The 20,166-nt window shown below is 39.3% G+C and overlaps 1 protein-coding gene across 1 annotated transcript in view; it reads left to right on the forward strand.

Moving 5' to 3' along the window:
• The window catches only part of DNAJC6 (DnaJ heat shock protein family (Hsp40) member C6), a 100,462-nt gene extending 82,274 nt beyond the window's left edge, over window positions 1–18,188 (forward strand). The window contains exons 13-19 of the mRNA XM_016208345.2: window positions 615–749; window positions 5,164–5,232; window positions 6,255–6,374; window positions 11,765–12,028; window positions 14,179–14,321; window positions 15,873–16,049; window positions 16,694–18,188. Of these exons, the coding sequence (XP_016063831.2) occupies window positions 615–749; window positions 5,164–5,232; window positions 6,255–6,374; window positions 11,765–12,028; window positions 14,179–14,321; window positions 15,873–16,049; window positions 16,694–16,795 (1,010 nt within the window). The 3' untranslated portion in view covers window positions 16,796–18,188. The remainder of the gene's footprint in view (window positions 1–614; window positions 750–5,163; window positions 5,233–6,254; window positions 6,375–11,764; window positions 12,029–14,178; window positions 14,322–15,872; window positions 16,050–16,693) is intronic.
• Window positions 18,189–20,166: the final 1,978 nt, after the last annotated feature.

Here is a 20,166-nt window from a genome sequence, read left to right on the forward strand (position 1 = left end):
CAGGCAGGGACATCTCACTACAAGGAGCTAAAGGGAATTTTGTTCTTGCCCAATAATGAGATATTGAAAGGCAATTACATACATGCAGCTCTGCATGGTTTCCTTCAAATTCATTTCACACCTGGAGAAATGTGATATGCCTTTGGGAAATTCATAGAATTTGGAGTCAGAAGACTTGAGCATGGATTTCAGCCTTATTATTTACCTGATATTGCGCAAGCAACTTGGCTTTCTAAACCTCAGTTTCATTGTCTATAGAATGAAAATAATACCGCTTCTGTCTGATAGAAGACAGAGGTATTGAAGATCAGCTAAGGCATTCTTTATGACAGGCAGTGTAAACCCTAAGAAATGATACAATATTAGTGTTGTGGCATTGTTGCTGGAAACCTCAGCTGCCTCTGTTCTAGTTTTCTTAGTTGATTCACAAATTTTTGTTAGCCCCAGAGGATATTTAAGGATGGGCTGGGCTTGTGGAACAGCCCAGGAGGCAGACATTATCCTGATTTTTCAAGTTTTTGGCCTAGGGCCTGGTTATAGTGACAACTCTTCAGTATTTATTGAATGAATGAACTCATAGGACAAAGAAACACATTTTGTCTTTTGTTTTTTAGGTGCTGCCTTTGACCCATTTGGAGCACCTCCTAAACCATCAGGTCCAGATTTGCTGGGTTCTTTCCTGAACACATCCAGTGCTTCCAGTGACCCCTTTCTTCAGCCTACGAGAAGTCCTTCACCTACAATGCTTGGTAAGAAGTATTTTATATTGTGTTCAGTGGAACATAGATTTTCACAAGGTATCAGTAGATACTTAGATTTAAAAGCATCCTGTAGGTGTTTGGGGTGGGGTGGGGGAAGAACTACATAATGCATCTCTCTCTTTTGGAAGTTAACAATTCATATTACCATATTAAAAGCTCTGGAAATCTTATCATAAATAAGTCTGTTTAACTTTGTTTTATTCAGCTTTTCTAAAACTAATTTGACTGTGGGATTCTTTTTTGCATTAGAGCTACATGCACAGCTTTATGCTACCATTGATTGTAGGATGTCTATTTTATGTACTGATAAGGCAGAAAAAAAAATACTGTTACTTTTAGTTGATTGGAAGATGCATCCTAGTTGGAGACATCTTTGAAATGTGGAAAAATATGAGCCAAGTTAATAAAATGTGATATGAGCATTCCATGAAATCAGTATCCTACAGAACAAAAGTTAGATGAATTAGAGCTATTCTGTCTAAAATGAAGCAGCCGTTGAACACTTGATATGTGGCTAGTCTATTTGAAATGTGCTCTAAGTATGAAATAACATCTCCGATTTTAAAACTTAGTACAAAATAAGAGTATAAAATTTCTCATAAGTATTTTTTATATTACTCATTAATATTTTCAATATGTTGGGTTAAATAAAATATATTGCTAAAATTAATTTCACCAATGTCTTTTTAACCTTTTTTAATGTGAGAACTAGAAAATTTAAAATTATACCTGTCCAGTAGCTCAGTTAAGGTTAGAGCGTCATCCCCATATGCTGAGGTTGCCAGTTTGGTCCCTGGTCAGAGCACGTACAAGAATCAACCAATGAATGCATAAATAAGTGGAACAACAAATTGATGTTTCTCTCTTTCTCTCTCTCTTTCTAAAAAATCAGTTTTAAAAAGAGAATATTTAAAATTACATATGTGGTCCACATTATATTTTTATGTTAGAGACTTCAGTTGTGTGGAAAGAACAGTGGTCACATCCATTTGTAAGTGCAAAAGGGTATCACTTAGGTAACAGATTAGAACTGGAGCTCTTCATTGAGGGACAAATGGCTTTGAGCTAGAGAACTATATCTCATTTTTGATGTTGAAGGCTATTGAACATTATTGGCCTCAACCTAGAAAATGATGTATTGTTGAAGGCACCATGAGCTTGTCTGGAGATCGCTGTCCAGTCATCAGCTTGACTTCCTGGAAGTTAGGCAAATGCAAAAGGAAGGTGAGTTATGCAACATCGGTCAAGCTGTAACTTGACTAAAGTCAGTGTAGCAATGACCTTTGTGGGTGATTTCCAATTATTCTTAAATCTCAAACTATTTGAGGTGTACGTATGTCATATGAGGACAACATACAAGAAATGCACCTCTCACCCTTAAAGTAGTGTCCACCGAAGAGACTCTCCTGATTGGAAGTTGGTTTCCCTGGGGAGAAAGATGCAGGGATAGAGGTTAAAGCTTTTGTTTTTGCTCACTTACTTAAAATGTAAGTCACATCACCGCTCAAAATAGCTCCCTGTTTCATTTGGCATGGGAGCCAAAGTTCTCAAACTGGCCTACGTGGGACCTATGTGCTCTAGCACCCCAGTGACCTCATTTCCTATTCCCTCCCTCTTGCTCTCTCCATTCCAGCCATACTGGCCTCCTGGCTGTCACACTGGCTGTCTCCTCTTCCCCAGACATCACATGGCTAACTCTTTCACCTCTTTTGATCTGTGCTCAGCTGTCACCTTCTCAGTGGGATCTACTCTGACTGCTCCATTTCACATCACAACTCATGCCCCTGCCCCTACCCTACAGTTTCCTTTCCATGGTACTTATCAACCTCAATATATTTAATAGTTTGCTTACATGTTATGTTTATTTTTTGTTGTCTGTCTCTCCTATCAAGGCAGGAATTTTTGTTTTGCTCATTGATGCTTCCCTAGTGCTTAGGAGAATTACTGGCACACAGTAGGTGATATCTATATATCATTCTATTAAATATGTAAATATAAAATGAATTAAGTCATTTGTTCCTACCTAAGCCTCTTTGATGCATAATGCTAGGTATAATAAGGTTATATATTTTCCTGATTTTGATACTTTGAATTTATTATTTTTATAAGAGTACTACCTTTTAAGTCCCATGGGCATGGATGTTCATATTTCAGCATGGCAGTTCTGGATCTGGTTCTCTGTTTCTTTTTAAAAAGATAATTTTATTTATTTATTTTAAATCCTCACCAAAAGATATGTTTCCATTGATTTTTAGAGAGAGAGGAATGGGGGTGGGGGGTGGGGAGAGAGAAACATTGACGTGAGAGAGAAACATTGATCAGTTACCTCCCATATGTGCCCCAGCCAGGAATAGAACTGCAGCCTAGGTATGTATCCTGACTGGGAATCGAACCTGCAGCCTTTTGGTGTATGGGATGACGCTCCAACTAACTGCGCCTCCTGGCTAGGGCAAGGTTCTCTGTTTCTTGTGAGCTGGTTAGAACATGTTGTTTATTACCCAATGTAGGCCAGTTAGCACCCCTTTGTTTTGAAGCCTCACTTCTCATTTTGGCCTGGGTCTTGCCAGTGAGTTTTAAGAATTTTCCACTATCCTTGCTTGGAAATCTGTGATCACTCCACTGTTAGTGGTTCAGTTGCATATTCTTCATAGAGGATAACATACATGTGAGACTCAGATGTCAGACTGCGAGGTCAGAATTGCCCATCTCCAGAATTTTCTATATCAGCAAAAGGTACCTGTTCCCATTCTTATATCCAGCCATTCACGCTGGAAACCTGGAATCATTTTCCTTAGATTTCCACAAGGCACCACCAGTCTCTTCTGAAAATCAAGAAATATTACCTTTGAGCTCTACAAATACTTATTGAACATCTGAAGAGAATAAGCACTGGGGCATAGTGTTAGAAGAAAAAATAAACAAATAACTGTAATAAAAGGTAAGCTAGAGAATAAAAGTATTAGGTAATTATCTTTTAATTTGTATATTTTCATCTCCAATATTGCGAATAGGCAATGTGTCTTTTAGTCCAGTGTTCCCTGGCATGGTCCCTTGCATATGGTATGTAGTCATAAGGATTTGTGGGTTTGATTAGTAATCAGGTTGACGTTCTGACACCTAGTTCCACATCCTAGTTCGGTGTAAGACTAAGATCAGAGTGTAAAGGAAGTCAGACAGCAAATGTTAGCAAAATGGCCTAATTTCCACCTCAGTTTTCAGGGATTACTGTGGAATAAGAACAGAAAGGAAAGAATTGTGATTGCTGATTATGGCATTTTTTTTAACTTAATGATGGGAAGGTACAAGATATCTTGGTTTGTACTAAGCAAACAAGTAAATATAAGGCTTGGTAATGCTAATCTTGTTGATTTGATGATTCTTTTGGTGGTGGTGATGGTGGTGGTGGTAAGTACGTGTAGGTTTTAAATCTGACTTGCAGTGTTTAGTGTTTGCATTTTACCCATTGATTTTATGGACAGAACTTAGAGGTGCCTTAGAAAGAAATACTTTCTTATGACATCCTGTTTCTTATTTGGGTTTTATAGATTCAGAAAAAACTTGGTGCCAGTATGTATTCTTTTAATATTCCTGATTCTCTTTAGCAAAACATAAATTCTACATTTGGAATTTTGAGAGGGGCTAGGAGATGTATTTTGAAGCTGTAAGGAGTTTGTTTCGAGTGACAGTAGATATACCCCTGACATGAGCATGGTGGATGGCTTATAGTCAGTGCCCGGTGTGTGTTCTGAATGACTGGTCACTCTCAATTCATGTCACAGCAGAGAAGAAAACAAAACTTCAGTTCTGTTGATCGGGCCTCTCGTGTACTTGTTCATGCCAACCTAAGGCAAATTTGGTTTGCTTTTTTCATCTTTTCTTATTGCCCACTGCCTTTCGGATAAGTATAGAAGTGGGACACACACCGATGAATCAGGTAGTTCCTGCCTTCAAGAAATTCACAATTTAGTGAAGACAGACATATCACAGTTATATTTCAGAGTGTATGGGTATGGAGGTAAAGCAAAGTTGAGCCAAAGAAGGAACAGAGATAAACAATATACACGGTGTCCCAAAAAATGTATACACACTTTGGCTGCCATTATTCATTCCAGTGGGTTAAATCTGAAAAGAAAGAAACATCAGTTGAGCTATCAGCTGTTAAACTGTGTGTACATTTTTTTGGGACACCCTGAATGGCTTTTACCAACCCTCATGTAAGTCATCATAGCGGAATGCACAAATTATCAAGTGCTGCAGAATGTATTGAGAGCTCAGAGGGAGGGATGAATCCCTTGGGACTTTGGGGGGCCATGCAGATTTCATGGAAGGTATCCTATGTGAACTTAGAAAAGTGGGTTCTGAGCTATCGTGTTTTGATTCTTTTTTTCCTCCTAATTTTTAGCTTCAAGTACACCTGCTGTGAACATTCAGCCAGATGTTGCAGGAGGTTGGGACTGGCCTACTAAACCAGGTAAAGGTCAGCAGGCTATTTTTTGTGCATATGTAACCAATTGCAAGAGCATGACCAGCCATCCAAGTTGAAGTGAGTGCTTTGCAGGATATAATAGCCGCCTATGTAATTTGTGTTGCTTTTTCCTAAAGGCTCATATTCTGGTGGAACTTCCCCATTGCATTTGATGACATGGTAGTGCTGTGTGTTATACATTATTTTACTTTTCTAAGTCTCATTTGCTGAATGTCTGTTTTGGCGCTAGAATTAGGCAGATCTGGGTATCTATCTAACCCTGCCACTTAGAAGTTCTTGTATTTTTTTCTTACAAGTCTGACTCTCAGTTTTGTTATCTACAAAGTGGGGATCATAATTCTTGTCCCACATAGTTGTATAGTTTAAGTGAAATAACTTATATGAAAATTTCTAGCATAAAGTAGATGCTAAATAATTTGGATTGTCTTCCTTCTTCGCAAAGGACTTGCTTGAGGGCTGGATTTGTCTGTGATAAGTTGTCTTTCTCATGGGTAGGTGGTATTTATTGAGAGAGAGCCATCTTGTGTGATTGCATTCTCAGCACTGTGCAAGTTACACACACACACAAAATGCTTATCACAGCAACTTTGTGAAGCAGTTCCTGTTTCTTTACTTAACAAATGAGAAAATGTTGAAACTCAAGAGAAATTAAGCAATGTGCCCCAGGTCACTCATTCAGTAAATAGCAGAGCCAGAATTCAGATCCAGGCCTGAATACAGATCCCATACAAAGAATGGAGTCAGGTGACAGGAGAGGTAAACACTGGACATAATAGTTCACAGGTGTGGCCAGGAAACCACATATATGCCTTCTTTGTGCCCTGTCTCTGCTCCAGGCCACTATTCACTTAAGTTAGAAAAGCAAGGCCTAGCAACTTCTAACACATTTCCATATCCTGTCCTAATTTGCCCTTAGAGACAAAATGAGCCATAGCTTTAGGTTTCTGAATTTCAGAATTTAGCCTTAGACAATGAACTCATTTTCAACGACCTTATTTCCTTTTCAGGAGGTTTTGGAATGGGAAGCAAGTCAGCTGCCACCAGCCCAACAGGATCCTTGCATGGCACTCCCACCCATCAGAACAAACCCCAGACTCTCGATCCTTTTGCTGACCTCGGGACACTAGGTACAAACTTAACAGGTTAAGATATTTACTTATGGCTGCAAAATCTCAAATCTAAATCTTTAGTGTTATAATAAGCTGGTACCTAAAAATCTTGTATATTCTTAAGTGTATGTACTCCAAAACCAGAGATTAGCTTTAAAAACACACACACAGGCTTCAAATATTGTGTTGGAACTCACTCCTATGAATCCACTTTTCCAGTGCCTAATTTTGGATTAGTAAGATTAATAAAGTTAGAACTTTTAGGGGCATTTGACAACAGAATTTGGCTGCAGCAAAAGTAGTGAGAGTGTAGGAAAACACTGAGAGATGAGGCTGGTCAGGTAGATTTGAGCTACATGGGGCCAGCTGTGCATAGGCCTTCTTGTGATGTTACCAGTGAGGTCCTCACACTGGTACCCATCTTCTCCTCATTGACTACAGTGCCTGTCTGGTCAGTTTGTAAAATTACCTACAAAAAATAGACTCTCTGTATAACATTTGCAAAGTATTTTTCATCATATGTTAATTGTTGTTAGAGGATAAGCATTACATGAGCAAGTAATTTTGGAAACACTGGGTTCAGTGGACTTCTGATTACTGCAAAAACTTCTGAGAATACGTGGTCACAGTGATGCTTCCCAAAAGGGATACAGTTTGCAGTGTTCTCAAACTATTTCACCAAGAAAGCACTTTTCAAGTAGTTCATTGGATGTTTTGAAGCCTTGTCTCCCTCCTTTTTCCTTTCTCCTCTGGGCAGTGCAGAGTTGGTAAACAAAGTGGGTGAGCCCTGACACAAAGGTTTAAATTTGCCCTGTGGATAGTTCAGGTTCTCAGAAAGTCCTGGGGTATTTGGAGCCAAATTGTCTCAGGAAATGAGAGCATACTACCATTTTTGACAGTAATTGTGTCAGAACCTTGACCTTTATTATATATGTTTTAGAATTATTTTAAGAACTCTCAAAATTATTTTCCCTTCTTTGTATCTTAATGTAAGCTTAAAATTTTTAAATAACAACATCAGGTGAAATTCTACGTTGAAGAAAACTTCATTGACAGTTCATTTTTTATCCATTTGTTCATTTCACAACTGTTTAGCGAGTGCCTTCAATGTGCTAATACGGCTTTAATAAAAACCAATCAGCCAACCAAAAGAAAACAGAAACAAAACAAAATTCTTGCCTTCTAAAGCTTATGCTCTAGAAGGGGAAACAAATAGTAAATGAATAAACATATAATAACAGTGTTTATTGGGGAATTTACTATGTGCCAGGCACTATTTTAAGTGCTTTACATATGTAAATTTATTTCATCTTCCCAATAATGAAATAAATTTTGAAGTGGAGTCTTCTGTAGATGAAGAAACTGGGGCACAAAAGGTAAAGTAACATTCCTGAGCCCTAAGGTTTCAACACTAAAGTCCTAGCTCTAAAGTTTTCACTCGTAGCCCATGTGCAGAGTGCTGTGAAAATAACTAAGGCAGAGAGCGATGGTGAGTGATGGCTGCTGGGCTGGGGTGTTGTTTTAGATACCAAGTGGTTAGGGAAAGCCTCTCTGAAGAGTGACCTCTATAGGAAGTTATTTTTTAAAATCCAACATTATGTCTTGCATTTAGTTCTCATGTCCTTTTACACAGTTAACCTGGAATCATTCTTCAATCTTCCTTTGCCTTTCATGATACTGATACTTGAAGGGTCCGGGCCAGTTAAGAAAGGCTCAGTTTGTTAAATTTAATCACTTGCTTAAGGTGATGTCTGTGTTTCCTTTGTTGTAAAATGATCATTTTTCCCTTTGTAAATCATTAGTAACCTGTGGGAGATCATTTGAGACTATCCTATTTCAGATAATCCTGTTGGAGAATATTTTCCTTTCCACATGACTTTTACCCACTGATCTGAGCATTCGTTAATGATTCTTGCCAGAAGTAGTTACTATGATGTTGGTAAAATTGTGATTTTTCTGATTCTTCTTTCTGCATTTGTTAATTGGCATTTCACTGTAAGGAAAAAAGTCTTTTCTTTCTCTCTCCCCCTCTCTCCCTCACCTTCACATCAGAATGGACAAATGAATTTTTTTGATTCAGTGGGTTATCATTCATTACTGCCATTATTTCCTTTAATGCTCACATTGTCTCGGTTTTGATTTGTGAGAGCCCCATTGTTCTGGCTTCCATGTCCTTTTCACTAGGTTCCATCTTTTGAGAGCTTACTTTCTTATAGTACAAGAGGCTCCAGGCTTGTCTTGAGATTTTTATACCCTAGTCCTGGAACCAGCTGTTCTCCAAAGTACCCTTGCTCCCTTTTGCGGGGAATGCTATTTTAAAACCAAAATCTGTACACTAAGTATGTTCATTGGTACTGGGGTGGGTGTCATTTCTCTACCTTTCAGGGGATAGAGATAGTAGATGAATGGGTATAAATATGTAGAATTCCATCCAGTACCACAGGATGCTTCCTTGCCTTCCCCTATAGCATATGGGTATCTTCTTTTTCCCTGGATTGCAACAACATTAGTAGTCAGACAACAGAAATAGTTTCAGAACAGCTGCATGCATATCACTGGAACAAATCTACTAGGAGGACTTCAGGAGTTCTCTTGTCATGTTTGAAATGCAGTAGTTTTTACAACTGCTGGAGAAATTGGTTTCCCAAATTTCTTCATTTTTCTAGTCCCATAACTTAGGAAAGTTAAGGGACTTTCCTAAAGCCTACACAGTGAACAGGTATATGAGCAAGGGCTACAAGGTAAAAATTAAACTTCCAAATTATATAGCTGCAATTTAGAAAAGACAAAAGACAGTGTTCTCTTTAAGGTATTTTCACATTTAACAATTCTGATACAAACACCTATGCCTTAAGTCCTTCCCTAGATATTTTGATTTAATGGATCTGGCTGTGGCTTGGAAATAGAGTTTTCAAAGCTCCCCAGGTGATTTTAATGCGCAGCTAAAGCTGTTAACCATGCTTTAGCTTTTAATGAGGATAGCAGTGGCCTCTAGGTTTTGCTGCTGCTTTGTATTTTTGTCAGTTCTCTGCTTCAGTAGCATTAAAAATTAGAATTATAGCCCTGGCCAGTTTGGCTCAATGGTTGGAATGTCTGCCTGGGGATTGAAGGGTCAAGGGTTCGATTCTAGTCAAGGGCACTTAACCTCCATTGCAGGCTCAATCCCCAGCCCTGGTTGGGGCAGATTGGAGGCACCCAGTGTGTCTCTCTCACATCGATGCTTCTGTCTCTCTGCCTCTCCCCTTCCCTTCCATTCTCTCTAAAACAATCAGTGGGGAAAAATATCCTCGGGTGAGGATTAACATCTACAACAAAATAAGCATTATTGAACATGGGTAGAAATATTCTGGAAGGGTGGACATGAGAAAATCCTACAGTGTTGATGAGCCCTGTAAGAACAGGGTCAGCATCAACCTTTGCACCACTGTATCTGCAGCCTGGCAGGTAGCAGATGTTCAATAGTGTTTCAGAAATGAATAAATAAATTAGAATGTTATAGGAATATGGAAGCATTTAAAAAAATTATTTAGGCTTGTCCATATTTACTGAATTTTAAAGTAATAAACATATATATTTAGAAGAAAGATAGTAAGCATCCTTAAAATATAAAATGAAATCTCAGTGTAGAATTAATACCCAGCCTAAGGTTTGTATGTTGATGTCCTGTGGACAGGTGGGCCCAAGGGCTCATGAAGAGAAGCTTCACGCTTTGAGTCACAGACTGAGAGGGGCCAATGCCAAGCTTCATAGTATATGCCCTGTCATGACCTCTCCTATTACCTAGCATTTATTGAGCCCTTACCATGTAGTAGTGTGTGCTAGCCATTGCTGGGCATATGAACTTGCATTACTTTATAATATATATGCCTCTTGATTCACTTAATTCAGGATTGTTGAAGTACTTTCATAGAGACATTGTGTCTTTACAGTATGCCTGTGACGCATAGGTAATTCTGCCTTTACAGATGGGGGGTCTGAGGCTCAAGGAGGTGAAGTTTTTCATCAGGTTTCAGAAGTGAAAGGATCCTCTATACACTGTTGTCAGTTCTATTTCGAGTGCCCAACAAAGTATATGGCACATAGTAGATGCTCAACAAACGCTGACGAATGAATGTATGAATGAATGAATAAATAAAGGCATGCAAGATTGAATGCATGAGTGAGAGAGAGAGCTGAGACTCAAACTCAGATTGACTCCAAGTCCAGTGGCCATGATACAGCATTCTCAGTGCAGAAAGGAGGAATCCCAGACCAGAATAGAGGAAAAAATATCTATAGAAAGAAGAGAGTAAGGAAGGGATGAATTGTAGTGAAAAGCTCAGAGATTTGGGGAGGAATTAATTTGGGTGCACCAAATATGTATGACTAGCTGTGTGATCACGAGCACTTCAGTAAACCTCTCTGAGCCTTGATTTCCTCATGTGTAATGTGGGGCCACTAAATACTACCTACCTCCTAAGAGTGTTGCATAGATTGAAGGCAATAATATACGTAAACATATTTTGTAAACTCTGAAGAGCTCTATAAATGCTAGTTATTTTATTATCGCTGTTACTTTGGGTTTGGTGCATGAAAGGGTCCCTGGAGATGACCACATTTCAGTGTCTCATTTTACCTCTTTAAACACAAGCCACAACTGGTCTTCTTATTTTGGAAACAACCCAGCCTGTATTCAGTGAGTACTTAAAAATTAAGAGATTATGGAATGAGGATTCTACTTAAATCCCTGGCACAAAGTAACATCATTTTTAAAGGTTGAATAAAATCCTTTGTCCTATTCAAAGTTGGCAGTGTTTATTACTCTCCTGCAATGAAATGCAAGTAGTGTGAAACTGAAAACTGCTTGTGAAATTTCAAAACATATTTGTTTACTCATGAGCATTAACCACGCTTGTATTTATAACAAACAATGATTAATCCTGATCATTGAAGTTTAAATAGCACCTTAATGAGTGATCATATTTTGTTTTATTTCCTGTTTTTATCATTTGGTAGTTTTTACCCCAGGGAAGAAATAAATCTGCTTAGAAGATGGGATGGCGGAGAGGGAAGGCATCGTGGGAAGAGCCCAGGCTCTTCTGGCTTGAAGTCAAAGACTTGGATTCAAGCCTCACTAAATCGCTTGCTGTCTGTATGGCTTTGAGAAAATCATTTAACTGCTCTGAGCTGCAGTTGGTTCATCGAAAGAAAAGATGGGGCTATTAATACATAAATAAAATGTCATTGTGGGGATTAAAGGAAATATATACCTGCAGTTCATTTTTAACTATTAGGAATGTTAATAATGCTATTGGTCAAGGCAATTTCCACTAAAGCTATTGCAAACAATAACTCAAGACACAAGACGTAGAGGCTACTCAAAATAGCATTACCTTATTTCTCCCCCATCCCCCCTTTTTTTCCTATAGGTAGTTCTTCATTTGCCAGCAAGCCCACCACACCAACTGGATTGGGTGGGGGATTTCCACCTCTCAGCTCACCTCAGAAAGCTTCTCCCCAACCTATGGGTGGAGGGTGGCAGCAGGGAAGTGGCTACAGCTGGCAGCAGACACAGTCTAAGCCACAGCCTGGCATGCCGCACTCCTCTCCCCAGAACCGGCCCAACTACAACGTGAGCTTCTCAGCCATGCCTGGGGGCCAGAGTGAGCGTGGGAAAGGACCGACGAATTTGGGTAAGGATGATGATATGTGGCCGTGTGTCATGCTACCTGTGCGTGGGTACGTCTGCAGCAGCAGTCAGAAAACAGTTCCGATGGTTTCTGAGGCAATTTTGTAGCTTTAGAGACACAAGACTGCTGCCTCCAATTCTGTGCCTAGAGTACCTGGGTTTACCACGCTCCTAACGCTTACGTCATTCGTTGGCTCACTTGTCTGTTTCTCACCACACTGAGTCCAGATGGAGGGCAGGGACTGTGTGTATTTTTGCCCTGTTATTATTAGCACATAACATAGCTCTTGGCACACCACAGGCACTAAATGAATATTGAATGGATGAGTGGAGGGATGCATGGATCTTGACGATGTCATTCCTTTGAAAGGGGGTAGAAGAGAAAGGTTGGGAACCTTTTCAAATACTCTGTTCACATTTGCCCTTGGGTCCTGATTAGAGTGTATCTGTCTTAGACATAGAGCCTTTCTTATGCTCTGTTTGGTGGATGCTTCTGAGACCATTGGGTTTCCTGTGATGGTTTTCTTCTCAGAGGCAAGAAAGTTAAAAGAACACAAAATGGGCCAACAGCTAAGGCTGGAGGATACTCTATGGGATTCTTTTTTATTTTTATTTTTTGAATGGGATTCTTGATGAGTAAAACATACTTTGCATGGCAGGAATGGTTAAATTTCAGTTTGTTGAAAGGCCTGGTATGATACATTTTGCATTCCGGTTGATGTGATCATACCAAAGAATTAAATGCATAGGGACGTGATGAGGAAACAGGCCTCTCCCTCTATGGACTCCACAGAGAGAAATTCTTCTACTTTTCCTAGTAGCAGTAATTAACATTTATTGAGTACCTACTTACTTTATGTCAGGTGCCATTCTAAATAGTTTTCATGTATTATTTCATATAAGAATCAAAACTTACCCCATGTTGTAGATGAGAAATTTGTGAGAAAAGTCAATAAAGCAATTTCCTAAATTCATACAGGTGATCTGGGTCCAGACAGCCTGCTCTTAACTGCCACACCCTACAGCCATGATTTCAGTGCCTTCTCATAATACTAACAGGATAGGGATTCTTTTGTTGGGAAGATGTAGCATCATGTCTGTTCTTTGGTGAGCAGTGGATATTCTTTGGACATTTCCACCAGTCTTGTGACTCCCTTTCCGTTTTTAAATTGAGTAGATGTGGGGCGAGTGTCTTCCATCAGCAAATATTTATGGAGCATCTTCAGTGTAGAAAACACTGATAGAGCAGAGAACAGGACAGACATAATCCCTAGTCTCAGTGTGTACATGTGTGATGTGTGTACAGAGTGCCTTTCAGTACAGAGATGGCACAGGGGTTTCAATTCAGACACCAACTTTGGTTGATGGGCACTGATGGCATGGACTGCTGTGTTTTGGTTCTGTTTTAATTTAATAAACATTTAAATAGCCAAGTACTCTTTTAAGCACCTTAAATGTTAACATTCGTTCTCACACAACCCTGTGAGGTAAGTAGTACCAATGAGGAGATTTAAGGCATGGAGATAAGTCACATGCCCCAAGCTGACATTGCTAATAAGCAGCAGAGCTGGAATTCAGACCCCAGGGAGCCTATTTCCAGAGTCTCTGTTCTTCACCGCCATGCTAGGCTGCCTCTCCAAACAGACTGAGAAAGACTGAGGCCACAACCAGACTTGGAGAAAAAGACCACTGTGATGGACCAAAACTGTCAGCTGGGTGTAGGAAGGAAAGCGGTGGCACGCGTAGATTTCAAGTACCAAAACCCAGACTTAGTTCCATTATTGATACTAACTAATTGTATGACTGGGGCACGGGGTAGGGGAGAGTCATTAGTACCCTCATATATAAATAGATGGTACAGTGGAAACAGAATTATGGAATTGGATTTAGTCTAATGATCTAGCCTCACGTCCTAGCTTTGCCAGGGACATGGTATATGATTCTGGACAAATCTCTTAAGTTCTCTAGACTTCACTTTCCTCATCTATAAAATGGGCATGACGGTTTTATACTCTACCCACAGGGTAAATGTGAGGATTAAGGGGATTCATGCATGTGAAAGCACCTTGAGGACTCTAAGTGTTAAGAGACAATGGTATGGTATTATATTTAAGAGTAAAAACACTAATGATTTTTTTTTAAATTATATTGCAGAAGGGAAACAAAAAGCAGCTGACTTTGAAGACTTACTTTCTAGTCAAGGTTTCAATGCACACAAAGACAAAAAGGGGCCTCGAACAATAGCTGAGATGAGAAAGGAAGAAATGGCTAAGGAAATGGATCCTGAAAAATTAAAGGTGAGTGAGTCCCTGACTCAGTGTATCCTGTATGACAAGGTCATGGGTGTGGAGCCATCGCATTCCTAGTCCCTGGCCCCCTCAGTGCTTTCCTCTACTTTTAACCAGAGCAGTTCCGCTTTTATCTGTTTTTGATTCTGGTAGTCTAGGTAAAATTTGAGTTGGGGAAAAAGAATATTTCTCCATTTTTTTAAGGTGTGCAAACCAGCTACTCTAACGCCTTTATTTCACAGATGAGAAAACAGATGATAGTTCATAGATGAGGATGTTGTGTGGCAGGTGGACCCAGGTTAATCTGGAAACAAAAGAGTGGTTATGTAGATGAATTGTGTAAGGGTGTGGAAGAGTTTGTAAATATCAAGAGAGTAGGACTGCTCTTCATAGAGGGAGAGGTCCAATTCCTATGTGACAAAATGCTAAATACGCTGCCACTGTAACCAACTGGAGGATGAGGGTCTAATCTGTTACTACATCAAATGACTAGCACAGCCAGTCAATGATTTTGAAAAAATGTAACACATATCTAGACAGATTTGAACATTTATTGAAGATGTATAGGCTCTCGGATACTTTTTTGAGTACAGTAGAAGATCCTTTGTTTGTATTTGCTTTTCACTTCAGTTAACATCACAGGAGCTTTAGAGTCCTTCCAAAAATTTTGTGTTCCATCTTGATTACTTTTGTTCATTAGGCAAACTCTGACAGTTTTCTGTAAAAGAAAGTGATGTATGTCTTTTAAACCATGCTTGGTTATTTCGTTGGTACAGGGCATTTAGTCATTTGGGAGAGTGGCCATCATTGACCTTGACTAAACCCTTCATTGGACGTTAAATATGCACTGAGCTCCTGTCATGCGCTCAGTACTGATGCATCGTTACGAACCCACTAACTTAATCACCCCATTTGTTCAAAATGTGAAGATCCAAACTATGAATAGTTTGAATGAGTGACTAAATGGATGAATTCATTTGACAAATCTTTTCAAGCTCTGTTCTGTGCCAGGAGAGTTATTTGGTTTCTGAGATACAGTGTTGTATACGAAACAGAACCTTTCCTCACACAGCTCTGCCTCCTGGCAGGGACAGTGGACACACAGACAGTTACAATCAAGTGTGGCACATACTATGATAGAAACGTGTTCTAGGGAGTATCCCAGAGAAATTCTTTTTTTCAAGGGGTATTTCTTTTGTATCTGTGTGCCAGATACTATACTAGACAGAATCAGATAGCAAAGACCAAAATAGACGTAGTGTGTGTCCCCATGGAGCGTATAATTTAGAACTGAATAATTAACTCTGGGGTAGGGCAGAGAGGAAGGAACTCAGGCTCTCGAAGGGGAACAGTATGAAATTCCTGAGCAGGCTTTTGAAGGATGATGAAGAGTTAACGAAAAAGAGAAGGCAGGAAGTGGAGGTGGAAACGCATTCCAGGTAGAGGAAACATCTTGGAGAATGCAGGGAGCCTCAGGTACTTGGATGTTGCCAGAGCAGGGGGGCCTCCTAGAGTCCCAATAAAGACCTTCTGAATTTCTTAATTCCCCTGCATTTACAGATTCTGGAATGGATTGAAGGCAAAGAGAGAAACATCAGAGCACTTCTCTCCACAATGCACACTGTGCTGTGGGCTGGGGAGACCAAGTGGAAGCCAGTTGGCATGGCAGACCTGGTAACGCCCGAGCAGGTGAAGAAGGTGTACAGGCGGGCTGTGCTGGTGGTGCATCCAGACAAGGTGAGCATAACCTACCCTGTTGTATTGCCTGTTTGGCCCTCATTTCATTGGTTTATAAACATGTGTTAAAACAGCATACTTTCAATTTACTGGTTACTAGGCCATTTATATGATAAAATGAAGTCCATGGGCTATAATCAGGTATTTAAACAAACAGTTATACTTTATAAAGTGGATGGAAAAAAAATAAAACTATTACAAGTAATGGAAAGGGGCTTTCCTTAGAGAGGTATAAGATTCACCAGTGAATCATTTTTAGGGTCTCCAAGAACTTAGCTGTTTTTTGAAATGGGAAAATGGGAGTTTAGAAATGCAGTCAATTGGAGATAGGCTGTCATAAACCTTTGTCATTTCGTAGGTAATTCTGGAAAATTTCTGGAGAATAGAGAAGAATCTTTTGCTGCCCAATAAGTTCTGTGCTATCTACACATTGACTGATTACTACTACCATATGTGAATTTCCAGGGGGAGGGCATTCTGGGGAGGTCATAGTAATTAGGGTCACATAGATTGGGCTGTAAGAAGAGAAATGGCTTAATAGAAAAACATTTCAATAACATAGAGCCCACATATTAGCAGTGAAAATTTAATATAAATAAAATTTTGGTCTGTGGTACCTAATATGTGTTTTGTTTTTTCTTTAGGCTACTGGACAACCCTATGAACAATATGCAAAGATGATTTTCATGGAGCTCAATGATGCCTGGTCTGAATTTGAAAATCAAGGCCAAAAGCCCTTGTATTAATTTATGAGCTTTGCCACCTCTGCTGCAGACCTGTGCTAATGCTTAGTGTATGTCACGATTCTGAGGCTTTCAAAGATGAACCAAGAACTCCAGTAACGTGTATCCAGTACTAAACTGTTAAATGACTCATGAATTACTTCCTGGATGTTTGTTTTCTCAAGTCCCCACCATAAAAGGTCCAAAGCAGGAGAGGACCTTTTAGTCAGATGACTGTGCTGAGTTACAACATTCCAGCCTGCCCTTTGAGGAGCCTACTCAGCATATTGAGGGGAAATGGAAAACAGGCCACCAAAAGCATCACACCCATCTCATTGTCTGGAAATAGGATTAATGAGCAAACGTTACAACAATAGGATTACATGGTGGATTTTAACTAATGGTTTTTAGATTTTCTTGGAAAGATATAATTTGAGCAATTGCTTTAAACTCCAGGAATACAACGACCCAGTATTTTTTTTTAATGGAAATTTACTATCATCTTTAGCATAACACTATACTTCTTTTGGTTAAGAGGACTAACAGATGCAAGTGAACTTGAATTGTGGGAAGTGATTATACTACAATCCAGTGATGAACACCAACTCTTCCTGAATAACCTAAAAACTAGTGAAAATGCTGGTTAAAGAAAATAGGGACTCTGAGGATGTAAAAATTTTTATTCCTGGTCAGAAAGTTGGGCTGCTACCTTCCTTTCCCTTTAGAAGACTGGTTGCCTAATGAAAAAAGTCTTAATACCATAACAACAACTCAACTGATTTGAAAGAAACTTCTAATTTTGCCATAAGGCTTAATGCTCTTCCTTCTACTTAGCTGAGAAAATGTTCTTAGCTTGTTGTAAAACAGTTTGGCACATTCACAAGTTACCAGGACCAATATCTAGTGTGGACTGAGTGTCCTCTAGGTTTGTGAGTGGTTGTGGTGAAAGGATAGAAGACAGCACTGAACACTAGTAGCCAGGCAGGTGCAGTTGCAGTGAGAGAGCTGTGCTGACCTTCAGACCCAGGCAGATGGCTTGTCAGGATTTCCAGTTTCCTCTCCCCACCTGGTGAAAGCGGACCCCTTGGATTATCAGTGGGGTTTATTGTTTTAAAAGTTGTTTGGGATCCACAGGAACAACATTCATACAGGGACATCTGTGAAAGCAAAGCAAGAATGAACCTTTGCAGACTTCAGACTGGTTGGATTTCAGTTCAGTGTTTTGGCTGTTTGTGATTTTGAGGGGTAAGCAGTTGTTATCCTGTGACTGTACTAGATCTCTTTGGTGTGCACAGATGCAGTGTGCATAGTATACATATGCAAAGCAGATGGGCAAAAAGATTTCCATGCTAATTTTAAAAGGTTTCATGCTCAATATTGTGAAAAGCTTTCAAAAATTGTTTTTCAAAGACAATCATTTTTTTTTTGTTTTTATTTTAATTTTGTTGTGGCAAACTGTACCAGAAAAGCAGCATGTCAAAATGCTTTATGTTCCAAATTAGAAAAAAGAAAAAAATGCGTCATGTTCTATGTAGATCTCCCCTCCCCTCCCCTCCCCCCTCCCTCCCTCCCTCCCTCCCTCCCTCCCTCCCTTCCTTCCTTCCTTCCTTCCTTCCTTCCTTCCTTCCTTCCTTCCTTCCTTCCTTCCTTCCTTCCTTCCTTCCTTCCTCTTTCCCTCCCTCCCTCCCTCCCTCCCTCCCTCCCTCCCTCCCTCCCTCCCTACCTCCTTTCTTTCTTTCTTTCTTTCTTTCTTTCTTTCTTTCTTTCTTTCTTTCTTTCTTTCTTTCTTTCTTCTTTTTTGGTAAAGGGTTTGTTTTTTATTTTACTTTTTACTGACAATGTGAAACTCGCAAAAAATGTTCCTGTTAAATATACAGCTGTAAACTGTTCAAGGTAACCATAACAAACTAGGTGTTATTTATTAACGTATTATAAAATAATGTTTGATTCAGTATGTGCTTGTCTTATTTAAAATTGGAATGTGAGACATGTTGCTGTGACTTGTTCTTTTTCTCATTCACATTTGTAGATATTGTGTGAACTACAGTATATAATGATAATAATTAAAAGGATATTATGTGAATGCCACATTTTGAAATGTTAAAACTATATTAGCTTTGTATCATGTTTGGATAATTCATCAATGTTCACAGTTTAAAACATTATTAAACATTACATAATTAGCAATGAGAAAGAATTTTACCTAACTTAATTTTGGGTTCTCCCATCTCTTTTCTGAATGCATTATAACTTTGGGCCCCTATTTATCTTAAAACCCTTAACATATGCAGACCAACAGGTTTTTGCATTCCTTTTAAATATCTGGTTGTGACAGAGCTTCTTATTGATCAAATTCACCATTTCATTCGTATTTATTGTAATATATTTTTGTTTTGTAAATATGTTACACACAACAAAATGTGATTGGTCTAAAATATTTGTAATGTATATTAAAAGGCTTAAAAATATTTGTAGAAATCTGTTATTTTTGTAGGAATATAATGACCAGCTTGAATTACACCTTCTGACATGATTTGCATTTTAAAAAAGTTATGGGGAAAGAATATGAAAAGCATATAACACATTTGTACCAAAAGGTAACCTGACAGGATTCCTAGATTTATACTCTAACCACCCCCACTGCCACCTTTGCCCCTATAGGCACACACAGTTTGATCATGCTACATAAATACTGTTTCAAAAAGAATCGGCATAGAAATCCTGGTCTCCTAGCTAGAACTTGTATACTGAGGCAGAGGGATTGATCCTGGGAGTTTTAATAAGTGTACCTTCCATCTATGAGGAGACATGGAAGGGTCCAGAAATGTAAACTAAACGAACAGGTAATTAAACGTGGTGAGACTATAATATGCTCAGTGTAGAGTTTTTAAAAAGTAAACAGAGCAGGAATCTGAAAGGTGGTGGTGGTAAGAATTTGTACTTACCAGGTAGCCATGGAAACCTGGGTTCCCACGAACCCCTTTATCTTTCAGTTTCGTTGAAAATTAAGAAAAAGCAGTCTAAGAGGGGCAGTAATATATTATGGTTAGAATGAGGGGGTAAGTGGCCCCCAACCCAGTCTCCTCCAAAGAGCTGTGTGAAGCAAGCAAGTCCTACACCCTGGAAAGGCCAGATGGTTTTTGTTTTTGTTTTTAAATATATCTTTATTGATTTCAGAGAGAGGAAAGGAGAGGGAGAGAGATAGAAACATCAATGATGAGAGAGTCATTGTTCGAGCCCGCAACCCAGGCATGTGCCCTGACCAGGAATCGAACCCCGATCGCCTGGATCCTAGGTCGAGGCTCAACGGCTGAGCCACGCCCGGCCAGGCAAGGCTGGATGATTTTTAAGCTCTTCTGCATATTGTCCCAACAAGACAAAACTTTCCTTTCCCT

Source organism: Miniopterus natalensis, chromosome 9, assembly GCF_054644295.1.
Source record: "Miniopterus natalensis isolate mMinNat1 chromosome 9, mMinNat1.hap1, whole genome shotgun sequence".
NCBI classification, from domain to species: Eukaryota; Metazoa; Chordata; class Mammalia; order Chiroptera; family Miniopteridae; genus Miniopterus; species Miniopterus natalensis.